The sequence below is a fragment of the Arabidopsis thaliana genome, chromosome 3 (assembly GCF_000001735.4).
Source record: "Arabidopsis thaliana chromosome 3, partial sequence".
In the NCBI taxonomy this organism is placed as follows: Eukaryota; Viridiplantae; Streptophyta; class Magnoliopsida; order Brassicales; family Brassicaceae; genus Arabidopsis; species Arabidopsis thaliana.
Genome location: NC_003074.8, coordinates 9171983 through 9197273, shown reverse-complemented (window position 1 = coordinate 9197273; position 25291 = coordinate 9171983). Strand labels below are relative to the sequence as shown.

General features: G+C 35.5%; 8 protein-coding genes, 1 long non-coding RNA gene and 2 pseudogenes across 12 annotated transcripts in view; 2 read left to right on the top strand and 9 right to left on the bottom strand.

Moving 5' to 3' along the window:
- Positions 1 to 147: 147 nt before the first annotated feature.
- AGC2-1 (AGC (cAMP-dependent, cGMP-dependent and protein kinase C) kinase family protein) lies at positions 148 to 1940 on the bottom strand. Its single transcript, NM_113431.6, has 2 exons — positions 1329 to 1940; positions 148 to 1210 (listed from the first exon to the last, which is right to left on the bottom strand). The coding sequence occupies exons 1-2, from the start codon at positions 1706 to 1708 to the stop codon at positions 325 to 327; spliced, it is 1266 nt and encodes a 421-aa protein (NP_189162.1). The 5' UTR covers positions 1709 to 1940; the 3' UTR covers positions 148 to 324.
- Positions 1941 to 3658: 1718 nt separating this feature from the next.
- AT3G25240 (sulfate/thiosulfate import ATP-binding protein, putative (DUF506)) lies at positions 3659 to 4781 on the bottom strand. The gene has a single exon (NM_113430.2). It carries the CDS (start codon positions 4732 to 4734, stop codon positions 3889 to 3891), a length of 846 nt encoding a protein of 281 aa, NP_189161.1. The 5' UTR covers positions 4735 to 4781; the 3' UTR covers positions 3659 to 3888.
- An 862-nt stretch (positions 4782 to 5643) lies between these two features.
- On the bottom strand, positions 5644 to 9178 carry ROF1 (rotamase FKBP 1). 2 transcript variants are annotated; one of them, NM_113429.5, is made up of 13 exons: positions 8834 to 9178; positions 8663 to 8749; positions 8220 to 8480; positions 8057 to 8131; positions 7884 to 7964; positions 7600 to 7794; positions 7423 to 7515; positions 7133 to 7308; positions 6918 to 7040; positions 6695 to 6841; positions 6472 to 6599; positions 6244 to 6340; positions 5644 to 6145 (listed from the first exon to the last, which is right to left on the bottom strand). In NM_113429.5, exons 1-13 carry the CDS (start codon positions 9015 to 9017, stop codon positions 6137 to 6139), a joined length of 1656 nt encoding a protein of 551 aa, NP_189160.3. In that variant the 5' UTR covers positions 9018 to 9178; the 3' UTR covers positions 5644 to 6136. The 2 variants fall into 2 exon arrangements, with proteins under 2 accessions (NP_189160.3, NP_001118695.1); NM_001125223.1 differs by having other exon boundaries at positions 5855 to 6142; positions 6246 to 6340; positions 8834 to 9093.
- A 1924-nt stretch (positions 9179 to 11102) lies between these two features.
- Positions 11103 to 12304, bottom strand: AT3G25225 (annotated as a pseudogene). The gene has a single exon.
- A 177-nt stretch (positions 12305 to 12481) lies between these two features.
- On the bottom strand, positions 12482 to 12586 carry AT3G25221 (uncharacterized protein; the record flags this gene model as incomplete). The annotated part of the gene is made up of 1 exon (NM_001125222.1): positions 12482 to 12586. The coding sequence occupies one exon, from the start codon at positions 12584 to 12586 to the stop codon at positions 12482 to 12484; it is 105 nt and encodes a 34-aa protein (NP_001118694.1).
- Positions 12587 to 12594: 8 nt separating this feature from the next.
- On the bottom strand, positions 12595 to 14658 carry FKBP15-1 (FK506-binding protein 15 kD-1). The gene is made up of 6 exons (NM_113428.3): positions 14517 to 14658; positions 14353 to 14402; positions 13805 to 13867; positions 13410 to 13500; positions 13198 to 13302; positions 12595 to 12896 (listed from the first exon to the last, which is right to left on the bottom strand). Exons 1-6 carry the CDS (start codon positions 14581 to 14583, stop codon positions 12811 to 12813), a joined length of 462 nt encoding a protein of 153 aa, NP_566762.1. The 5' UTR covers positions 14584 to 14658; the 3' UTR covers positions 12595 to 12810.
- Positions 14659 to 15318: 660 nt separating this feature from the next.
- On the bottom strand, positions 15319 to 17030 carry AT3G25210 (Tetratricopeptide repeat (TPR)-like superfamily protein). Its single transcript, NM_113427.5, has one exon. It carries the CDS (start codon positions 16924 to 16926, stop codon positions 15787 to 15789), a length of 1140 nt encoding a protein of 379 aa, NP_189158.3. The 5' UTR covers positions 16927 to 17030; the 3' UTR covers positions 15319 to 15786.
- Positions 17031 to 18074: 1044 nt separating this feature from the next.
- AT3G04895 lies at positions 18075 to 18278 on the top strand. The gene has a single exon (NR_141132.1). It is a non-coding gene; the product is annotated as an other RNA (long non-coding RNA).
- A 727-nt stretch (positions 18279 to 19005) lies between these two features.
- AT3G25200 (uncharacterized protein) lies at positions 19006 to 20342 on the bottom strand (the record flags this gene model as incomplete). The annotated part of the gene is made up of 4 exons (NM_113426.1): positions 19006 to 19264; positions 19350 to 19439; positions 19535 to 19641; positions 20292 to 20342. The coding sequence occupies 4 exons, from the start codon at positions 20340 to 20342 to the stop codon at positions 19006 to 19008; spliced, it is 507 nt and encodes a 168-aa protein (NP_189157.1).
- Positions 20343 to 21407: 1065 nt separating this feature from the next.
- Positions 21408 to 22876, bottom strand: AT3G25190 (Vacuolar iron transporter (VIT) family protein). Its single transcript, NM_113425.2, has 2 exons — positions 22413 to 22876; positions 21408 to 21962 (listed from the first exon to the last, which is right to left on the bottom strand). Exons 1-2 carry the CDS (start codon positions 22767 to 22769, stop codon positions 21660 to 21662), a joined length of 660 nt encoding a protein of 219 aa, NP_189156.1. The 5' UTR covers positions 22770 to 22876; the 3' UTR covers positions 21408 to 21659.
- Positions 22877 to 25069: 2193 nt separating this feature from the next.
- The window catches only part of AT3G25182, a 1149-nt pseudogene continuing 927 nt past the window's right edge, over positions 25070 to 25291 (top strand). Inside the window, exon 1 of the transcript in view lies at positions 25070 to 25288. The remainder of the gene's footprint in view (positions 25289 to 25291) is intronic.

The window sequence follows — 25291 nt, the reverse complement described above, 5'->3', positions numbered from 1 at the left end:
CATTTTCCCTGGCCTTATATATGCTATTGATTATGAGCATGGGATATTGATTTCCTTTGCGTTGAAGTACATTTGTAATTCTGGATTCTCTATGTGTGCACTAGACTACTCATTTATAGAATCATATGAGCATTTATAAAGAAAAATATAGTTAATTTCAATCAAATTGATGTTAAGCTAAGCTAAAATTGACATTAAGTATATAAAATTGAACCCATTTGAAGCCAAGGTCCAACGATAATTTGAGTCTGTACACCATAGTCCATAGACTATATACTATATTTACATGTAACAGCTGGTTAGATTAAAAAAAAAAAAATTGAATTAAAATACCAAAAAATTGTTATCACTTTCTAAATCGTGATTATTATTCAACCCCTTAACCCATTCCCCACTAGTATTATCTTTAATTTTCATATTAGCGTTTTTATTGTTATCACCACTCTGTTTCTCACGTTCTTGTCTTGCAGCAAAAATCTCTTGGACGATATTCTCCACATCCATCTTCGTATTTACATCGGTTCCCTTATCACCACCGTCGTCCGGCGCCGGGATATACGGCGGTCTAGAAACCAAAATCACCTTTTCCCAATCTACTCCTCTGAAGAAATCATGACCCTTGATTTCCTCAACGTTGATCCTACGGCTAGGATCTTTCTCCAACAATCTTCTAATCAAATCACGCAACGACGTCGTTTCACCAGTTAGATTCGGCGGTTTAGATAAAATCCGGTAAAATGTCTCTTTCCGGTTCGATCCTCTAAACGGCGTCGCTCCATACAACATCTCATATAAAACAACCCCTAACGACCACCAATCGACGGCAAAATCGTGACCGTCCCCGCTTATAACCTCCGGCGCAACGTATTCCTCTGTTCCGACGAAAGAATTTGACTTCTCACCTGAAGAATCTGACACGGCCAATGTAGATGATGAGTGAACCGAGATAGATTCTTGCGGCGAGATTCCTGAGTTGCAGAAACTGGTGAAGCGGAAGAGACGTTTCTTTCTCTTCATCGTCGGCGATGGTTTAGACAGTGACGGTGACGGTTGCGGCGTTCTTGGAGCTAGATTTGTAGAAAGATCGAAATCTATAAGCATTAAATGTCCATTTTCTTGGATCATCACATTGTCTGGCTTCAAATCTCTATACACAATTCCTTGATTATGTAAATAGTCAAGTGCTAATACAAGCTCCGCCGCGTAAAATCTGAAATCGAGACAAGAAAATGAGTAAATCAACAACAGAATCTAAGACAAATGTGTGGTTGACAAAAAAAAAAAAGACGTATACATGAAAGATTTAGGTCAAACAACAACAAATTTACCTGATAATCTCGTCGGAAAACATACTTTCCGATTGCATTTTCCTCAAAGAATTGAGATTCTGTCCCGGACAATAATCGATCGCATAACCGATGACTTTATCGGTAGCTAAAACACCGTGAAGAGACGGAAAGAGAGGATGGTCGAATCTGCTTAATACTCCTTGCTCGAAACTCACGCGTTTATACTCATCATCTTCACTTTCTCTACCCTTCTTTTTCTTCTCGATGGCTTCCTTAAGTATAACTTTTAAAGCAAGCAATTTAGCGTCGTCGTCGCGGACAAGAAACACAACTCCTTTAGCTCCACGACCTAGTAATGACAAAACCTCGAGTCGATTGAAATCCAGAGCTCGGCTCTGTTTCTCATCTCCCTCTAGCATAATGTCGACGTTAGTTAACTCCGTTAGAGTTAAGACAGCAATGAAAGTGTATTTTTGTCTCTCTTTTGGTTCTACGTAGTAGGCGACTTCTTATATTATAAAGAGAGAGAGAAAAATTAACGAATCTTCAAAAACGTCCACTCGTTTGCTTTGCCTTGCCGGGGAAGATTTCAAAGAAGCAAAATAAAATAAAAATAAAAATAAGTCAATAATAAAGAAAACGAAAAAACGCCTGAGATTCGTTGCCATGCGTTTGACCAATTTAGCCTTGTTTAAAAAGTGTTTTGTTGGTTTGAGTTTGACCAAATGTGTAATTACTCGTCGTGTTTAAGACAAACACGTGGTGTTCTAGAGGATGTGACGTCAGGGGTGACGTTTTACGTGGAGGCGAAAGAACCTAGAAGGCGTGGAGGAGGGACGTTCAATGCCTTGGAAGACGCGGCGGCCTTCGAGCGTTAAAGCTTTTTGACCGGTCAGCGAAAGAGTATAATGGAATACTTCAATATTTCTAAAGCCCAATGGCCCAAAAATTGCATTGATTAACTAATTTTAAGAATAGAGTAAGGAAACAGAGATTTTTCTTTTTTTTATACTTTTTTAGTCAAGACTCAAAACATTGTATACTTTTGGAATGTAATCTCATATTATTTGGTGTGTTAAAAAGGTATTTTACTGGTGTAGATAGTTTGTTTAAAAAACAATAATTAAAACTAAAATCAAAAGTTATTTTAAAATTAACAAACTGTTGATTTTAATATTTATCACTACAAAAAGAATCTGGATACATTTTTGTAACTTACATGATATTTTTTGAATAATTATTAATTTTAAATAGAAAAAGTTGAAAAAAATATATATAAGAGAATATTTACAAAATTATATGAAAAGGAAAAAAAAAAAAAAGCGATTCACAAAACTAGATGACTGATTGATCAAACATGAACAATCTGATGAGAATCTCGTATCAACAGTAGTTATAGTCTTATAGAGTGGAAACGATTAGCCAAAACTAAATAATTTCAGAAATATATTTTGAAATGCACAATATTCAGGGTTTATGATACATAAAGCAGTTAAGGTCCCGTTCAATGGGATACATAAACTATACAAGTTAGTACATTTGAGGGGATATTCGACTGAGAGATTCAGAAACCCAACCGAATGAACCAAAAACCATCGGCGTTTAGGTAATTTCTAGATAAACGGCAAATTCTCATTACTTAAGAAAATTTAACGCAAGCAAAACGTATATTAACTAAGTTCTATGAGTACTACATTGGGATGAAAGTTTCATTTCGCTCATTTGGACAGTTGCCATAATTGAAACATATATTAAGATATTCAGCTTTGAGAGCCCTGACTTACAAACTCACATATCACCTCCTAAAGTCTTAGTCAAAAGTGATCGTTTGATTCTCATTGCATTGGAAGCTATCTCAAAAATCTTTATGGTCTCCAAATTATTTTTAGGATTATCCGACGGTGAAATATGATGTAGCGGAAAATATGTAAAATCCGAGCAAAACCTTTAGACACAAATTCATGTGAGTAAGCACTCGGATGAAAATAATTATACCTAAGATATTCACCTTTGAGATTATCCCAGCGGTTGTGAGAGCTCAAACTTAACTCACAAACTCATATTTGACTTCCTATAGTCTCGGTCAAAATTTGGAATAAAGTTAGAAGTCAAATTGAAAATGAAAGGACCTTGATGTTTTGGAAGTTTAATTAAAAAGTATAAGAAGTAAAGCTTGACATATGAGTCTCTAGCCTCCCATCTTTTTTTTTTTCTAGCCTCCGATCTTGATGATCTAAACTCATATTTTTTTTTTCTTTCTTCACATATTAACTGTCAACTGACACTGTTATGGTTCATTTGCATATTCTTTTTTATATCACACATCAACATTACTAGCGAGATTTCATTGCAAATGAATGCCACATAATCCAGGTTGATTGATACATTTAAGTATTTTACATTTTGGTCTAATTAATGATAAGATACTGATTAATAGTTTGACCTCTATTAGTCTTTAAGTTACTGATTTAGAACAAATCTTTTTTTTTAATATTAAACGAGAACATACATAGTCAGTCAGATTGAATAAAAAGAAGTGTAGTCTCCAGCTATTCGCCTACACTTTATACTAGTCTACTTCATACCACATGCATATGGATCATGCCCTGATGAACAAACGAGTATTGACGGCGCCGTCATCAAACCCTAAAGATCGGCAACTAACGGCGTCACTATTCAACGGCTTCACTCCCAAACTAGATCCCACCTTTCTTTTGTACGGACCAAACCACTTATGCTGTAAGTAAGAGCTTCTCCGCCACGGTGGAAGAGACAAGCCACGGCTCTTCATTGATCGCTTCGCCGCGTCGCATGACTCTCTCACGATCGTCCTTAGATTCTCTTCATTTCCTACGAAAACGTTAGGCAGCAGCTGCAGCCCACGCGTGTATTCGCGCGTTGGCCTTGCGATCTCGAACTCCGAAGCAAAGTCTAGATCAACCAAGTAACGGACGGCCTTCTGATCATTATCTGACGGCTTGTGAACGACGTCAATGAAATGGTAACTCCCAGCGATGAGTTTGGATGAAGAGGTCCATTTTGATACACAAACCGCGGCGTCGTGACCAAGCTCTCGCAGAAACGAAGCTACCTTATCCCGGAAAACAGTTTTGTTCCTTGACCTAAAACCGGAATATACCTCCACGGCTCTCAAAACGTGAGCTAGCAATAGATTCCGGTAAGGATCGGAATCGGAGAAGCTCACCGCCATTCTCACGATCTCCACACTAGCTTCACCAGAATGTTCAGCTGAAGAAGTCTCAGACAGGTCGGGGTCAGAGTCGTAGAATGACTCTTCAGGACCATCCTCAAGAAACCCGTGTACGAGCTCGCAGAGTCGAGGAGAATCTTGGTCTAGGATGTAACTGTGGCTGCTCAAGATCCGAGCCTTCGCGTCGTCGTCAAGTGGATCAGTGACACGTTTGGTTCTGGAGAAAATCGCCATAGATTTTTGAGTGATGATTGCTGAGAGCTATAATAGTGTGATTGATGAGAATTTTAGTGAAAAGTGAAAAGGTGAGAGAATCACATTTATAACTAAAACTTAAGTAGAGAATTTAGCTTGGAATATTCGTAGCTTTCTATGTTTTGTTTTTACCATTTATGGGAAGATAAAGATTTGGTTTAATAAAAAGTTTTATCTCATTATATTTGAGGTAAGACCGGTGCTTAGGAAAGTATATCCGATGGTACCTGAGGATTATTCCAGTCGTCAGATGTGGTGACGTGGACGGACACGAGATATAAAGCAGTTATAGAATATCCCTTTTCTATTCTTCTCACAAGAAAATATATCCAATCCATTGTAAAAGCTTGTCCGAAAAGTAAAAATATATTTGATGCAATCAATCATTTATGCCCTTTACTTTTATTCAAAATGAGCGAAGGTTTCAAGTGATTTCTAAAATCATGTCTCATTACCTAGGCATTTTCAGCAACTTTGGTGAGCTTATTTTTTTTCTTCTTCTGGTATTGGCCTAGTTGTACCTTTACCAAGAAAAGTGTTGTAGTTGTTTTGATATTTGTCGAGATCTCGTAAGGGAAGGTACCTTCCAATGATATGTCATATGAGATTGACCCCGTATCAATCTCATACGAGAAGCCTACTAATCCGACATGTACGAGATGGTTAGCGATCAACACTACTATCTAATGAGATCTCAGATGGCTCACCCTTACCTCTTGGTGGAATTCTTGAGGTTTTGGCTACGTTTGGTCTATGTCTAGCTTACATATAAATATGACAAAAAACTTCACTATATGAGGAGGGCTGGCTGGTATTGATCAGTGGGATATTTACCTATTCAATATCTTGGATTTCAACATATTATTAAGTAAACTAAGCGACATCGTTGCAATAATCAATAAAGCCTTGTGCACATTCGTAGAGCTCTTAAAAATTTGTTGGAGTGTGAAATACACTCTACGCGTACCACTAAAGATGATCTAGTTGTGATTGATTATTTGCTGCACGTTGAAACCAGTAGAATTAGCCGTAATTGCGAATCAGTGGTTTATGATTCATCCCGGTGGTATAAGTCCACCAAAGGTCCAACACAACGGCACAAGCAACTATTTTGTCTCGATATCATATTAAGAACTCAAATTAATCTGGAAAGTTAGGTTTTTTTTGCTATCAATAGCTCCAAGTTTCTACCAACAATCAGACGAAAAAAGCAACACATTGGGATAATCTCTCACTGTTTTATAAGTCTTAGTGTCTCACTAACGCTCAGGTTGAAAAACTAGAAAACATTGCAACAAACCAAAAGAGTAGAAAATGAAAAATGCAGAGTTCTTGCAACGTTTTCAAGACCTCAGGTGCTCATTGCCTCTCCATCTTTTGATTATTCCTTCTGCAAGTTCCCACCAATACAAGATTTGGTTATCATCATATTCCCACTAACTACTATCATCTACTTATAACATATGATCAAACCATTGAGATACTTACACTTAGTTTCGCAAACATGTTTCCATAAAATTTGGCTTCCTTTTTATTGAATTCCTTCATTTTCTCCTTCAACCTTTTCTGCTCTAGCTTCACTTCCCTATCATTAGCAAATAAAATAGCAAATTTAGTCTTCTGTTAGTATATAAAGAAGACATTATCATGCTGTGGATTAAAAGATACAAAAGCCAAATGTAACATTAAATAAGAGTTAAAGAGTAAGAGACAAACCTGTTGTTGGGATCGATTTCAAGGGCCTTCTTGACATCAAACTCGGCCAAGTCTAAATCAGACAACTCCATGTACGCTTGCGCTCTCCGGTATAAGGCCTTCACATTGGTGCTTTCTAGCTCTAACACCTAAATACCAAAACCACCATCTCCATCAGTTTTGTTCAGCTAGGCTTTAAAACTGACATAAAGGACTTGTGGTCTTAACAACCAATTATTATTACCTTTGTGCATAGTTTTTCGGCCTGCTTGTAATCTTTCAATTTGAGTTTGCAGGCTGCATCGTTTAGATTGCATGCCACCTTCAATGCTTTTGCTTGCTTCTTCTCTTCCTCACTGAAGGATGTGTCGTATTCAATGAATTTGACAGCCTGAGAAGAAACTTAACCATGTAAGATGTTGTTCGACTTATAACTCATAAAGCAATAAGTAGTTCGTATCATATACCTTCTCATATCTCTTGGAAGCCAGGGAATATTTGCCTCCTTTAAACTTGGAATTTCCTTCTTCCTTCTTCTTACTAGCAGCTTCAATCTTCTCCTCAGTGTTCATGTCCCACGATTCCCTTTCCTAAAAAGCCAATGACAAACAAGTGTTGGACTCTTATACTTCCATATTGACTGAATTGTGAGCGGCATAAGCATCCAAAATACTTCACTAACCTTGTCGAAAGTCAATAGGTCAACCTCATAAGTAACAGTTGAGTTTGGCGGCACCACAGCCAATTCCTGTTGTGACTCATTAGAACCAAAGGCATACTCAGGGTCTATGGTCACCAATGCCACTTCACCCTTTTTCATCTTCATGACAGCTCTATCAAGTCCATCGACAACTTGCTCTGTTTAAGCATCCAGTAAATGAGTTACCATGACTAAGTAAGCCATGGAAAATCCAGCACATCCAACTATCCAAAGGAAAGTTATCAGAAAAATACTAGGAACTGTGTAGTTACCTTCATCTGTTTTGAACTCAAACGGTTCCTCATTCTCACCATGACCTTTCTTCAAAAATACAGTACCATCTTGAAGTTTCCCTATCAATTTCACTGCCAGAAAGAAACAAATGAAACCCCGTAAGAAACCGTTATATCTGGTGAAGACATGAGTGTACTAAAATCCGAAATGCAAACCTTTCACAACTGCCCCCTCGTTAGGACGCTCATATCCATCCCCTTCCTTCAAGACTTTCTTCACAACCTTGTTATCATCAGTTACTTCTGACACTGTTTTCCACGAAACTAACTCCAAATTGATCTCGAGCGTCGCATTAGGAGGAACCGCGCCTTCACCAGCAGAGGCTGGCTTGCCCTTCTCCCCAAAACCATCTGTCTCATTCAGAAGCACATTGGAATAAGAGATGATATACACACCATACCAGGATCAGTGAAAAAACAATTGAGACAAATCGTCTTACATTGTGGTTTAACTGTCAGAAGGACCTTTTCACCCTTTTTCATAGTTTTCACAGCCTTAGTAAGTGCAGGGCAGAAATGACCTATTAATGATCATAGATCACAAAGAATGTCAAAGAGCGAATACATTATCCAACATATCCCATCATATCTTAAAAGAATTCAGAGCACTAACCATCTTTAACAGTGAACTCCACACCATCAGATTTCCCAACAACAGTACCATCCTCAAGTTTCGCCTCAAACTTAACTGAATTAACAAATACACAGGAAACACCGTTAGCAAAATCAAACACACACCAACCTCTAAAGCAGGCCATAAGAGAGTGAACACACACCAAGAACTTCATCAAGGTCCTTTGGATTCTCCCACTTCTCTCCAACAGCAAGAATCTTCTTAAACACACCACCATCTTTACATATATCCTTCACACTGTCCCATTTAAGCAACTCCACATCAAACTGAAGCGTAGCATTCGCAGGAATAGTTGGCGGGGAACCAGATTCCCCATATGCTAGCTCCGCAGGTATAGTGAAAACAGCGTTTTCACCTTTCTTCATCGTCTTAATACCAATATCCCATCCTTTAATAACTTGACCTGCAAAAACACAATGCCAACAACCACAAACCATTACACATTCATCAACAAAAATTCGATTTTGAACTTAACAACAACTATATCTCAATTCAAGTTCATATCTATCAAATTAGTCTACCGAATTCTCCAGATTACTAACTATACGGAAACTATTAGGTCTTTAGGAGATGAGAATCACAAACCTTGTCCAAGAGTGAATTTGAAAGGCGTTGCTCTATCACGACTCGAATCAAACTTCGTCCCATCAAGCAAAGTTCCAGTGTAATGCACTGCAGAAACAAATCAAGCTCAAGCTTCGATTCAAAAAAACCTAAATCGAAAAGCATTAGTATCTGAATCGATTAATTAATTACCTTCAACTTCATCGCCATTCTCAGGAGTTTCATATCCTTCACCTTCTTTAAGAAGCTTCTTCTTCAAACCTTGTTGGATCTCTTTCTCTTCACCGACTTTAAGAAACGAGGCGCCGTCACCGAAATCCATGTCGTCGTCGTCGTTCATTCCACCGACTGGAGGCATCTCGAAATTAGCATCCATCTTTTTCGATTCAGTTCCAAACAAAAAACGCAAAGAAGAAGAGAAGAAATGGATTGGTGAGATTTATACGAGGTTGGGTTTTGGGTGAAAAAGAAAAAGGGTTCTAGAGAGTTCGTTAAAAAGATGGTTCGAGAACACAGATGATCCGTCACTCGTAAATTTATATTGGGCTTAACTATTCACTTATTTACTTTATAATCGGCAAAATTGTTGGATCAGGCCCAACAAAATTGGTTATCTAGTAAACAACTAAACATGATCCCAAATTATTACCAATGGTAAAAAGTAAAAACTAATCAAGCAAAGCAAAATGGATTATCACAGTACAAATCCAGAACAAATTCAAATCCATTTGTGGTCTTTCAAGATTTTTTGCTTACAAATTATTAAAAATTCTCTAGGTATAGATGGATACGTTGCAAATAAATAAATCTAGAATTGAGTATTAATTATCCCCCTAAATTTTCATAAGTTACAAGCTTGAATTCATTATGTATATATATGAAATTATAATCCATTTGTCATCCTCAATCATATTTTTTTTTTCGTGTTTTGTCTCTTATACACTCACTTTCTTTTAAATCTAATTTACTTTTAATATACTATAACATATATATATATATATATATCACTTTTATTAAATAAAATTGTTTTCTAAAATATCAAAGCTTTGCAATATTGAAGCAATTATTTTTAATATTTTCCATTACAAGATTAACAAAAAAATCTTGAAATTAAAATTATCATCCATCAATCTCAATTCAATTAAAAAAAGCGAAGAGGAAATCAAATCGTGAGAGATATAAAGAAACCGTTTTTCGCAGGAGAATAGAGGAATTGGATTTGTGAGTCTTTCTACATGAGGTTGAGTTTTAGGTTACGGAAGATTCTAGTCTTCTAGAGAACTCCTTAAATCATTTATTCGAAAGGTGATGACAGAGTTAAGTGACAGAAAGGTGGTTCCAGAACACATATGTTCTTTAGGTTCTAACGTCGTTAAAATTTTTTGCAGGATCATATCATATTCATATGTGTTGACTACGTCGGCAATATCTCTACATTGGGTTTTGACTAATAACTATTCATTTTGTTTTTTTTAACTAATGAGCAAAAGTATCATATAATACATATGTGGATCGCGCCCAACAAGGCTAGTTATATAGTAAAGAGATTTCAAATAGGAAAATGAAATTCACAAATCAAGTTGTTTATGCAAAATAAACCATATCAAACACATTTCAAGGAAAAATACGGATTAAATGGTTCAAAAATATATGGTAACAATAGATCAAATAATTTATATCAAAATATTTGGATTTTTTGCAAAACAATCTTCCAATTCGTTAATTTTTGCAAATTTATCTTATATTTCTCAAAATTACAAATCAATTTTATGCAGTAAAAAATAATACACAATATAATTTAATCCTTATATGTATATTCTAAATGTTTTTACTCTAATATACATTATATTCTAAAAAAATTCTAAAGTTAAATTTAGACTCCTCCTTAAGCTAAATATCTACATATACATTTTGCAGCCATTTTGTGAAATAAATCTTGGAGTTGGTACTTATTTACAATAGTTGCCACTGAATTTTAATTATCTGATTTTTCTTTTTAATTAATAGTTTGAATTTTTTAAGGCAATTAATTGTGTAACAAACGAAAAAGATTCGAAATATATATGACAATCCCATATGTCACACAAAACACAAAAGCACTAACTTTAGGGGAATCATATGAAGACATTAAGCATCACTATTTTTGTGATGTTCATTGAAAGATAGCAGAATACCATATGAAGACATATATGGCAATATACCAATAAAAGATAGACTGATAATCCAGAGGAGGAATTTTCATTTCCAACATTGATCGCCACCTACGCTGAGGTCGAGATCACCGAGGGGAACACAACCGACGTAGATCGATATAACCACCACCGTACAAGACTCATTACAAGAAAAAAAAGGAGAAGACATTTCCACCACACTTCCCAACTTTAGCAAAAGATAATGTTTGAACTAGATGGTTAGGTAGGAAAAAAAAACGAGCAAAAATATGCAAGAAGTAGATGGTCGACTAATTAAATTGCACTAGACTTGGAAGTTGGAACATAAGAGCACATAAGTGGGTAACACATTGCGTAGGCTGATTCTCCGAGATCCCTTCTTTAAAGGATCCATCGACTCCAAAGTCTCCAATGATGTAAGCTATGTTGCGCTTATCTTTGTAGTCTTTATCAAAAACCACAGCGACTTTCTTCTCCTCGTCAATGAAGAAACTCCCCAAACAAAACTGAAACGGAGGGCCAATGAGTTTTCTTATACTCACTGATAAGAACACCTTGCTGTTCCACGACACCGCGTTGGGCTCAATCGTAGACGTAATCCAGATCTCCATCTTTTATTTATCCCACGGCTGATATAAAACCGCAAGCTGCTCTTCTCTAACATTAGATACACACATAACATCTTCAGATTTAACAAACACAAACGGAAGAGTCAAAAGAGGCCCAAATGTCTCTCTTGTGAAATCAAAACAGACTAAGAAATAATCGTCTGTTTCGGAATATCTCTCAGTAGCAAACCAGTATGCATTTCCCTTGAGAGACACGCCAAGGTTCATATAACTTATCGTCCAATCTGGAGTGACATCAAGAACCCTCCATGAATCAGAGTTAAAATCGTAGATTATGAACTCATCCATAACCCTCATCCAGTAAGTAACAAACCTCAAGATTTTGTGGGATTAGCTGCTAGCTCTTGTTGTATCCGAGAGCATACATATATTATACCTATTGAATATGTGGCAGTTATGTGTGGGTTCGATCGTACGGGTATGTCCCCAATCATACGGGTTCCAAACCACTAGCCTAGTCTTGTCTTTGGTGATGCTGATGAATAACAATAAACCGTTGCAGTGAAAGACTTGAGATATATCAACTTCATCGCCTAAACTAATAAGTTTAGCTTCACGTTTTATACATGATGATTCAACCTTGTTTTGAAGATTGACTCTCATCAATTAAACCCTAAAATTCATCATCACGACCATCATAAACTCTCTTTCCTTTGCAGCTAATTTTGCTTGATCACCAAGGTACTTCTTTGCAAAGCTCTCATATTTGGATAACGTGTTCCACGTTTTGCAAGAAGATCAAACAGTTCTCAGAGACGTCAACGGAATTCTACAGAGCACCTCTTCCGCCAAATCCCTTGGAAGATTGGATATCTTAGTCATTCAATGAGGATCGATATAGCGCAAACTCGTTAGTTCTCGTTCTCTTTATGGAAAACTAGTTAGGTTAACCTTAACAAAACAAATATAAAACCAAAGAAGTATTTTACTTGTTCCCTGTTTATGTGTGATTTATGAAACAAATTGAAGATGCAGAAACAAACCCTAAAGGAAAGGATTCGATGACAATAGACAGAACCAAACAAATAAACCCAAAAAACTCAATTGGGTCGGTCAATATTCACTAAATTAGACTTAAAAGCCCAAAAACCGATCCAACGTGGGACTGAGAGAGGGGCACCGTAAACAATTGGAAGATTGTACATGTTTACTAAATTGGCCAATGTTTTTCTGATTATCTGCGATTGCACGTCGTTCTATTCTGGCCAAGTTGTCATTTTAGAACTGCCAACATAACTAATGTTATGACCAAAATATAATTATTGTCTTCAACTAGCAAAGTAAATGATTCTAGGCTGTTTAAGATTCAAATGCCAACATCGATGACTACTCAAGGTTTCCTTTTAAATGAAAAACAATTATGGTGTAATCAAAGCTCATTCTTTGATTTCGCTTCGCTGGATGGTTCTCCGTTCACAGCAACAAGCTCGGTGTCGAATATCAGTGTCGCCCCACCTGCAATTCACCATCCACTTACACTCATTTCATGGAACATCTAGTCTCAACTGTAATGTCACATTCTTAACAAATGCAGCTAGGGTCGAAAATTTACACAACACAACAACTCTCAGTATCTATCTCCCTATTCTTGGTTCTGATGCACTTACGGTACAAATGCGTTATTGGTTTGTCATTTAACGTGTACAGCAATTTTTATTTGACTGATCAATTCAGTATCAATGTTCTCTCTAGCCTCATCATTAGATAAAAGGACGGAAATAAACAATCTACTAGCCAGGTTCATAACATAACATACCCGGGATTTTTGGTGGTGAGCCGTTATCACCATAACCAAGCTTGGATGGGATTTTCAACTTTCTCTTCTCACCTACACAAGCTCCCAATAAACCCTGGTCCCATCCTGCAACATTTCGAATTAATTGCATTACCTTCAATTTTGTCAGTCAAAAAAAAGGTAACAATAACGAAGGAAAAAGATGGAGTTGATGCGATGAAATAGCAACAAACCTGGGATGACTTGACCAGTTCCAAGCTCAAACTCAATAGGGTCACCTCTCTCAAAACTTGAATCAAAGACAGTTCCATCAGTTAACTTTCCCTGCAACAGAGAACTACGTTATTCGCCAAGCATTTTTTAGATCAGATTCATTCATTATTATTGTTTGTTCTAAGCTATCCAATATCAACATTTTTACTAAATACTAATGAAGTTCATTCCACATTTTCAGCAATTCACCATGCCCCTGATGTTATATGAACATTCTTAAATGTTGCAATAAGAAAAAATCCCTTCCATGGCTCTTCTATTAGCTCAATCAAAATACTATCAAGCAAGCACGAAAGAACCTTCCCAGCAATAAGTTAAACAACTAGTAGTAGTAGAAGCTTCAAATAAAACTTACCCGATAGTGAACCTTGATCTTATCCCCTTTGTGAGCCTGGAGATCACATTTCTGAGGCTTGTACTGTAAAATAGAAACAACAATTCCATGCAAGGGTCAGGAAACTGCATTAACCAAAAGAGTATAGAAGCCAAATCCATTTCCAATGTCTTCATTTCGAAAACAAATGCAAAACTCAAGTATATAGCTTGATGCAAATTGCAAAAAACTGTCTAGAAAAAGCTCTAGAATGATTGTAAGTAATAATAAAACTATAAAACGTAACTATGACCATTATCATCTTCTAATCACGCAAATTGAGCTCAAATCCAAATGAATTTGAAGTTAAACTACGTAATCATGACCATAAACATCTTCTAATCACGAAAATTGAGACCAACTTCAAATGAATTTGATATTAAACTACGTAATAATGATTAATGACCATTATCATCATCTCATCACGCAAAATTGAGATCAAACTCAATGTCACTCGAACAGACTCATACACAGAGAATCAAACATGGAGTAGATAAGATCATAGACGTGGAAATAGCGTTTTGTCTCACCTTAACACCAATCTGCAACTCTGTCACATCACCTGACTTCTTCGCATAAGCTGAAGATCATCATCATCATCATCACAAATCAACGGAGATCAGATCTATGAGATTGAATCAAATCGAAATCGATAAGGATGTAAAAGACGCAAAAAGAGAAGAGATGTATTTACCTAATGTTAGAATGGTAAGCAGAAGCAAAAATCCAACAGCTTTCATGGCGGATGCAGAGCTCATCATCGTCTTCGATCTCTACGTCACTGATTATACGAAAGATCTGTTTCAGGGTACTCTTTTGTTGTGGAAGACAACTAAATGTAATGGGCCTATCATCGTATTATATATAGGGGCCATTAAGCCCATATGTGTATCCACAGATTCACCTAATTAACGTGTTTTCAAGCGGTGTCCCAAGAAGAAAAAACTAACGTGTTTTAAGCGGCAGATCACGGAGTCATTCACATTGTACTTTGTACCTTTGTTTCAGTTTCATTGAATGAACAAATGTGTACTCCAGAGTCATTGAACAAACTAGAAAACGTAACTATGACCATTATCATCTTCTAATAACTTATAAGCTTCCAGAAACGATATATGTTACAAATCAATTTTTAAACCTTCCAACCAAAATGGAGTTTTTAGAACAAACATGTAAAGTTTTCATGAAATCAGAACTAATGCATTCAAGAACAATGTGTTCAAATTCTTTTATGGGAAACATGATTCTTAGCAATGTGTAGTAGAAATAATTGCAGCATTGTCCATGAGTCATTGCTTTGTATTTTGTTTCAGAAGAACTGCGAGAAATAATGGACTGTTTCTTTGACTTCCCAAAAAACAAGAGAATCCCCTATAAAGATGCAGAATCCAGTCAGAATCAATAAAACCACAAAGAGATATATCTAGAGCATTAAAATAGAATAAACTGTAACCAATGCTCGTATGAGATATTGAGCTAACATAAGAATCTTGTGACCTGTCTGAAAATGTAGATCCTGTAACAGCAAATGTTATAGTTGTGCATCAACAGTAATAATACACAAAAGGGCGTTAAGAATCATGCTGAACAGCTTTTGGTTTGCAAGTAGTGTCAGTAACAATTGATATCCTTGATTGTCATAAGACCTCATTTACACAGAACATGATACAAAGACAACATGATTTTGAATCCTTGAATCAAATTGCAATTACAGAATATCTCTAAGCTATCATGGCTTGAGATCTTCAGTCTTCCAATCACACTATGCTTCAACCTGTTATGTATCTCAAGAACACAGAATCTTGAAGCTCAAAACTTGATAACCCTTATGATTCAGATCATTACTGAGATTTGGGGTTCACTAACTAGAGTGCAGAACACAGACTTTGCAACAAACCCCCCCCATCTTGTAGCCCTTAAGCTTAGCCGATTGATCGCCTTTCAGATAAACAGAACCCAATCAATCATCCCTTATTCAAAAAATAAACCTCATCCATCAACGTTCTGTAATTCCTTTCACCCATCACCGGATCCCGTTTCTTCCATTCCTCAACCATCTCAAGAGCTTCACTCCCTCTACCTCCCCTACACAACTCCGTCAACACCGTATTATACGTCAACATATCCGGAGACAACGAATTCGCCAACATATCATACACAACCTCAACAGCTTCATCCAATCTCCTCTCCATAGACAAACTACAAATCAAAACCATATAACAACTCCCATTCGGAACCATTCCTTTGACTTGCATCTCCTTATAAAACCCTAAACCCTGTCCAACTCTACCTTTCTCACAAACCCCTTTAACTAAGTAACTATAAGTATAAGCATTAGGCTCAGAGCCATATAAAGCCATCTCTTTAAACACTCTTATAGCTTCATCAACCTCAAGACACTTTGCATAAGCTTTGATAATCATATTCAACACAAACGTATCCGGAATCACACCATTCGATTTCATCTGCTTCGTTAACGATCTAACGGCGTGTAGATACACATAACACACATTCAATTTGTTGAATCTCTTAAGCAATGAACTTAGTAGCAAAGTATAAGTTTCAAGGTCAGGCTTTGAATCATCTGATCGAAGCATTTTGTTATAAACATCGAAAGCTCTATTGAAGAGAAACTTACGACCACAACAGAATCTGATGATGCAATTGTAGAGAGGAACACTCATTTCACAAGCTCCGGCGATTACTTCTTCGATTAACGTTTCGACGAAGTTGTTTCGTTTTCCGGTGATTGCTTGTTTGATCATAGTGTGGTAAGCTTCGTGATTGTGTTTGTAGCCTCGTTGTTGAGCTGTCCATCGGAATATGTCGAGAGCTAGATCTGGATCGGATTGAGCTCGTAACGCTATCACAACGTCGGAGTTTGTGAATCCTGGTTTTAGATTCTGAATCCATGTTTCGAATTGAGTTTCGAGTGGTGTTCGGGTTCGGATCCGGGAAGGGGAAGTGTGTGATTCCGGTGAAGATGAGACGGAAGAGAATGATAGAGATAGGTGGTTCACGGCGGTGGAAAGAAACGGCGGAGATAGATTACGGGAGCGATTTGTGGAGGTGAGAAGAATGAGGCGTCGGAGTGTCGCCGACATCGTACGGAACGAGAAGCTGATTCTCCGGTGTGCCCGTTCGTAGAAGATGTCAAATAGTAGGGTTTATCGAATTTTGAAATTAATTACCTTTTGTTTAGATAAACTGGAAAAAGAATAAGGGAAAAATAACTAAAGAAAGAAAATAAGAGTTATATAAATTAAAATTCAAGATATCAAAGTGTGTTAAACGATATGTTATTTTGGGTTCGAAAATTGAATTCAATCAATCAAAGATTTTTAAAAAAATAAAATTCAAACATAGTTTCATTCAACTAAAATTTTATTTTATACTTTTTTTTCTTCACAATTATATCATTCTACTTTAATGATTTTTTTTGAATTATATATGTAATCTATTCTTATTAATTATTATAATGATACTTAACTACGCATATGTGATTACGATGAACAGTTCTTACGAACAACGATTCCACGCTGCAACTCATTCCACAATATTCAGATTTCAAGGAATAATTATGTATGTATGACATCCTTGTGATGGACATAATTATGTATGTATGACATGCTTTCTCTACAACGCTCAAACCATTACAAACAGCTCTACATGTGGTATTTTGGACATTCGATAAGCTTTGCATCATTAATCTTATTTTTTAAAACTCAAACCCCAAATCTAGATGTAAAAATATTAATAAACCTTTGGTTAACCACTATATCAAAGAGACTTTCACTTACTTTAATGATTAGTTATTTAGATTATGCTAAAGACTGTATTTATAATAGTGAATACAGAATACCGAAAAAGACAATTCTAGATGTTGATTAAGGATACATTATAAAAGTAATTCTTACATCAATTAGAAAAAGAAAAAGAATTTAAATAAAAAATAAAATAAAATTGATTACAATTTATAACTATACAGAGCGGTTAAATAAAGATTACTCTTCTGTAATCTCACAATAATTATCAATGGTGTTAGAAAAGGAAAAATAAAATAAAGATTACTCTTTTGTAATCTCACAATAATTATCAGTAATGTTAGAAAAAAAAAAAAAAAAAAACTAGCATTAGGTTTCGTAGGTTATATATAAAGCATAAAAAGAAGGACACAAACAAAACAAAAGAAGCAAACGATGGATACATTGTTCGTCAACAAAGTTTTAATTCCGTTAGGACTTTTCGCCGTATCTTGTCTTTTTTCCCTTGTGGTGTTGACCATTAAGTGTCGTCGTTATGAGGATCCATACGATCTAGGAACGAAGACTCGTTGCATCAATCTCCTTCAAAGTCTTAATTTATATTTGTTTTTATGCACTTGTATGATTCTTTTCTTCTTTTTCTGTTTATGATTATACGTTTGTATTTAAGATTTGTATTTCATATATGTAAGATTTTGTAAAGTTTGGAATCGTTTGAATTAACGTGAAAAAATCATCGACCAAGCTGTATCGATAGTCTATTTTGAATTAGGGTTATAAATTTTCTTCTTATGATTCTTTGAATATATGTTTTGGTTGCCAAACGAATCTTTACTTCTCGCATGGTTTAATTATATTCAAAATCCATATGCCTTAAGCCTATCGTCAAGTCTGTGGCTTTGCCAGCTCCGATCAGTTTCATGATCATCAAAACTTCAATCCAAAACACATTATCCTTTCTTTCTTTTCACGACCAAGATTTTTAACTTTTTGAATCATTCAATACCCAAATTTTGCTTTGTTAACCCATGCATGTGTCCCTTACACGGACTTTAAGATAGGACTTGAGAAAACTAGCTAGGGTAAGTGGGTAACAAGGTCTCTGATCTTTATACATATATCACAAGTGTTTGATCTAGTAATGTTATATGCTCTTAGTGTTAACGCTGAAATCCACTACTATATATGAGTCCTTCTCGTGTGAGCTAGCTCTAACAGCAATTGCATGCTTCAAAATAATTAGATGTCATATGCACTTGCACATTAGAGCATCCACAATGAGAAGTTATTAGCAAAGGCTCTTACCAATACTTTATGAATTGATTTTGAAAATTTTGAAGTTAAGAGTTTGGGTAAAAGTTTAAATTTTTTTGTCATTGTCCAATAACAATCAGATTGTGAGAGGTAAATGAAGAGTTCTCAAATGTCTTGAGTGTAAATAGCGTTTCCTTTATGGTCTAGCTTGAACACCATTACACCTTTTGTTTTCATGATCTTTCGAGAGGTCTTCTTGTACCACTTAACCAAGAAGGTTTCATTGGTTGGTTGTGACTCCAGCAAGAATACGCTCGTCAAGCAAGATTCCAGAAGCTCGCGTTGGGTCTTGGTCGGTTTTGGAGCCGCAACCTCTGATTCTTTTGCTTGTGTCTGTGGAGATCCCAAGATCCGATGATGTGGCCTCCAGATCCAGGAATACGAAACATGTCATCTCTCTTGGAAAACATGACTTGGGAGGAGTAAAAGCAAGGGTTTGCGATTCTTACGTTGGTCCACCCCTCAAAGTTGCTTTAAGCAGGTCTGAAAAAGCTGAGTTGAGGTCCCAAAAACTTGACAGCCACAACACAGTCCTCGTCCTCAGGAGAAGATGATGGTGACAATTTGAGTTTGGCAACGAGGTAAAGTTACAAAAGGAGGCGACGAGTATTGTATTGGTACTGCTATATCCGACTCCCATGTACATGTATCATCAAAGAAAGATAACATTCCGTCGTGAATGAAACTAGCTGCCACGCAGGGGTAAGCTGACCACATTATTTCACATTTATCCTCAGTAACCTTCTTTGCCAAACAAGTGTGGCGACCTTGAGTCACGACTCCACAGCCGTTGATGGAAGAAGGAGGAAATTGCAGTGAAGAGGATTAGAAACCATTAGAGAGAAAATGAGAGGAGGATCTCATCAACGCAGGTTGGCCTAGGCACAACTTGGAAGGCTGGTTGAGAAACAGAGACATGATAAAATAGTGAATGATCGATCTTAGCAAAAGGCAAGAGATTTGGGAAAAACAAAACCCTTATTGAAGAATTCGGTAGTGATATACTGATATGTTAACTTTTAGTCGCTACATTATTAATACAGAGGAAATGGACTTGCTCACCAAGTTTACCGTCTCCAAATTAGGTAAGGTCAGACACATTAATACAGATGAATGAACTTGTAATGTAAATTGATTCGTTAGTCTTTTTTCATTTACGCCACAAAAAAAGGAAAAGAAAAAAAGAAGAAGATTTGCATATGAATAAAACTTGTGAGTTGTTGAGGCATTTGGTATTTGAGAAGAAAAAAAGAAGGGAATTAACAATGGAAACTTTGATAGATGTGATCATCTTTAGTTTAGAACCCTAAAATGCTTTTACACAGATGCTTGGAAAACGTAGATGCGAACCCTAGACAGTTGTGTTTTAAGCGTTTTTGTTATAATAGAACCTTTGCTTCGTCAGGTGGATGTGAAACTCCAGAAGTCCCAAGTGTCGCCATTTTTGTTGAAAAATCTTGCTAAGGATTTGGGGAAAAGTCTGAACTGAGAAGTTTTGGAGGGAAGCGTAGGGATAAAGGAAGGGAGAATCATGGGCTTAATCATCATGGGCTAAACCATCATAGGGCCAATATTATGGGCCTGTATGGCCCAAACGTAATGAATACTTCTTATTTAAAAGCCTCAAAATCAGTTTTACTAATCAAAGTAACTAAACTAGTCCCCTAATAAAATTGTAAATGTTGTCACTAAGCACCTCTGAAACATTCTTTAGAAAAAGTCATAAGCAGTGCACGTCGGTTATATTGTTTTTCTTTCTAAGCCAAAAGGCAAAAAGAAAAAGATCAGAGAAGATGATAGCTGCTTTAGCAAATTTGATCTTTTTGACTATAAGTTTGTTGTCTAGTTCGATTTCTTATGTGATCTTCCATGTTGCCGCTTGTTCTTTTGTTCTATTTGTTCAAACATTCAAGATTCCAGGAGAAGCAATTAATGCCTTGATCAAGCTTGTAAGAGATACAGCCGAGTCTTTCGTTCCCAAATTGTGTAAGGTAGTAGTTGATGTAATCACTGAAGTGTTTACTATCTTGTTTGATTTGGCGAAAGGACGAGTCATAAGAATTTCAGATTCCATCTCATTGAATATTGGTGATGTGAGGGAGAAAGGAATGCCATGGTTTGACCAATTTCTTAAGGAATGGCCGAAAGTTTTTGAAGGATTTATCGATATGTTATCGACTATGGTTAGTGGTTTATGGAATAACTACAAAGGCGCTTTATATTATGTCTACCAAAAGTTACTTGAGTAACTAAACTTGTTGTAAACATATATATGCATTCCCACAATATTCGAGATTTGGTAGTCATTTTTCTTTATGGTGGATAATTTTCTTCAAGCTATCAAAATTCAATTCATAGCTCCTTTTTTTTTCAAATTGTTTAACTGAAGATTCAAATTCTCTCATATCCATTAATAAAAAAAAAACAAATCTTTTATTAATAGTATTCTTAGGTTAGTGATCAATTTTTGGTTGTAACGAATTTTTGAAGCGTAAATCATTTTTCTAAGTCTTACAACATCTCGAATTTAGATATAATATACGAGAAAACGATATTTTCTAAACAGTTGTTCTAGTCACGTTTTTGGGAAATGGAGATCGATTAACAAACCATTTATTAACTTTTTTGGTTTTTGTTGTGCATTAAAAAAGTCTACATTACATATGTATGTAGTTCGGGAGATAGTGTGATGATTAGAATACAAACATAACGGAACACTAGTTGTGATGCATGGAAAGAAGGACCACATGAAAGAGCCTCTAGATTTGCATGGCTGCAGAGCCAATGAACTTGGTGAGACCAAAGGTAAGAGCCATAGCCATCCAACCACCAATCACCACCCTGACGCTCGACTTAACCACACTTGTCTTTCCCAAGACCGCACCAGTCACTCCAAACACAACCAATGCTATGGTGGCCACAACCGCTACCACCACCATTCTTACCTTATGATTCTCTATGAATACAGCGCCCAGAAGCGGCATTGCTGCACCCACTGAAAACGCTAACGCCGATGCAATTGCTGCTTGCCCTGGATTTGGCAGCCTTTCTTTCTTCTCCTCCTACCATTAAACATACATTTTATAACTAAATGTAATCATATAGAAATGTCATGTACATCTAAAAGAAAACAAGGATAATTTTGTATAGTGTGAAGTTTCGATTACAAAATGAATTGGCAATAAATATGTGACTCATATATCTTTAAATACGAAATTTTTATCTCATTGTTTTTCAAACGCCAACTTATACATATAGTAATCACATGTCATCAAAAGAGTCACATTGTACTTAATCATAAAATATAAATGATATATTTTAAAATATATATATGAGCTGAAAATTCAAAAGCCTACATGCTAACTAATAAGGAAAATTTGTTAATATGATTCAAAAAATAGTGCCAGATTGGTGTAGGTAATAACTATGGGAAAATACGTATACATAGGTTTCTATTTTTATTTTTATGTGTGAGTAAAGTTTAGTGTTTAATTAGACACTAGCTACATTACCTCCTCTTGTTCGTCGATTGCTGATAGTGATGTCTTATGTTCAATAGCTCTCTTCATCTGTGCAGTTTCAATATCCCTTTGGGTGCACACAGACACAAACTCTCCAATAGCCATACTACAAGCACCCGCAACAAGGCCAGCAAAACCAACGAGAAGCATTGCTTTGACGTCTTCTTTGATAGAACCAACACCCATCATTAGCGAAGCGACTGTGACCAGACCATCGTTGGCTCCAAGCAAGGCAGCTCTTAGCCACTGAGCTCTCTGCATGTAGTCCACTTCCTCCTTCTCTGCTCTCGGACGGGTTTTCTGATTCCTTGGGCTGTTTGTTTCTGAAAGCTGAACGTTGGAAGTCATGGTTTGGATTTAGTACAAAGTAGTGATGCTTACTTGATCTTGATTGATGAGGAGGCTTGTGGAGAACTCACGCCTTATATAGAAAAATAGAGTATATAGCTTTGTTTATTAATAGTTGTTACCTAATAATATTTTTATAAGAGAAAAAGATAGCATAGTGGTAGTGGTGGAGACGGTAACGTTGGACACTACACTTATTTAGAGTGGAAATAAGAATCGGATGGATAAAATAGCCACCCAAAAGTGTCATCGTGATAAACAATACTATTGGTTAATTTAGTGAATCGGATTACAATACTATTTAGTATTTACCTGTTTCCAATATATAAGAATTTCGAACTTTTGAATGCGACCTGTTTGATATATACACACGTACATAACCAATTCAAATCTTTTATACTTTTTGCTTGAGTTGATTCGTTAATAAACTTGCAAATGAAAATATTAGTATAAAAATTTAGGATGAATGTAAAAAAATGATATTATTTGGTATTTACCAAATTATGTTTTATAAAAGGCAATTTCACTTTTTCATACTAAAAAGTCATATTTACAAGAAATATGAAAACTAAATTAACCTGGTGAAAGGAAATTTTACCAGGTTAAAGTGATTCTGGAATTTTTTGGTTAAAGTGACGTATAAAAGCCTAACTCTCTAGTGATTATAAGTTTAACAACTTGAAACTAATGGATTTAGCTAAGTACAACCAACATTTTTGTAATTTTTTAACCTTTATATTGAAAGCACACATTTGTTTGTGTGTGCAATGTCATTGCTAACATCATTTTGAATGCTATGTCATTGCTAACATCATGACATGCATAATCTATTTTATGCTTTAATTTTCTTAATGAAATCTTATATGCACTTTTTCTTATAGAAACAATTAAATGTTTTTTTTTTTCCTTTTTGTTGACAGCAGATTTATTTATTAAATAATCGTTACCCAAAAACATATGTACTGCTTAGTTAATAGTAGCAAGGACTTGCAGTCACACTCATACAGTCATACTATACTCCCAATGTTCCATTTTATAAGATGTTTTAGTTTTTTAATTGTTTCAGTTTACGAGATGTTTTATATGTTTCTGTGTAATAAATAAATGTATGTAATATTTTATAAATGTATGTTTTATTCAAAAATAAAAAAATGTATGTAATATTTTGTGATTTTTATATTATGCGGGTTTTTATGATAGGTTGCAATTGCATGGTTTAAAATATATTTTTTAGTGAAAAGAAATTTCTTAATATATGTACTTTTAACCAAAAAATCTTATAAAATGGGATATATAGAGTATCTTTTGCCGCAAAATCTAGTTTCCTATCAATTGGAATGATTTTTTTGAAAGATTTTTTTTCCAAACTAAATGATGTACTTATCATCTTATGCAAAACAAAACAAAAAACAAAAAATATATTTGGCAACCATCTGTATGTTACAGATATTTTGTTATATGCTTATTTACTTTCTTCATTTGTTAGTGAAAACCTTAAACCATCATTAACAGTAAAACAGTTAAAGTATTTTACTTTAAAGGTTTGCCTAGCTAGAAATTTTTACTTTCTTAATTTGTAAGTGAAACCCCTTAAACATCATCTCAGTAAATGACCAAGTAAACCATAAAACAAAATTGATACACTAGCAGTAAATTTCCTTCATATTTATTAAGATAACTCATCATTGTGTCGACTGTAGATCAGTTTTTCTTAACTTCTTAAAAATATTTATTTTCCTATTCTTTTATTAATTAAGAAGGAATGAACCAAACAAACAACACAAGAAGCATAGTTTTAAAACAACCAAATAGACAAAGAAAAAAAAAAAAACAGAGCACGAAAAACAAAACCCATTTGGATACATTGTCCGGCATAATATTTGATAAAAGATTAAAATATCACTGAATATTTCTGAGTAAACTTATATTTATAAAGGAAAAAAAATGTTAACCAATCAAACTGTAAACTAAACAAACCTGAAGCAAAAAGGCAAATTACTTACCTGAAAAAAGGAAATACCGAGTCACTGAGTCAGTGACTAAATCGTAATTATAAGGTTAATCAGACAACGGCTATAATTAGTTACTAATCGCAGTAATTAAACTACTAATCTCAAAGAAAAAAGGAAACCCTAAGTTTGATGTAAGCATTAAGCAGAGAGCACAAGTATTTAAAAGGCAACAGAGGCTCTCTCATTCTCACTTTCTCCCAGTTTCTCTCACTTTCTGTAATTTCCTTGCGACTCACGATTTTGTTCTCAGAACAACTTGAAGTTTTCGGTTCTAATCACAAATTCACAATGACTAGTATGTATTACAATCACGATCATCTCACTGCTTCAGGGAAGAACATGTGGTCGAATTTCTATGTACTGGTTGATACGGCGGTGATGTTATATGAAGAAGAAAAACAACGTCGTAAGATTGTCTCTGAAGAAGAAGAAGAAACACAGAAGAGAATCTTTTGTCTCTTCCCGAGAAAAACAAGATCGTCTTTGGTAAAGAGACAACAAAAGCTTAGT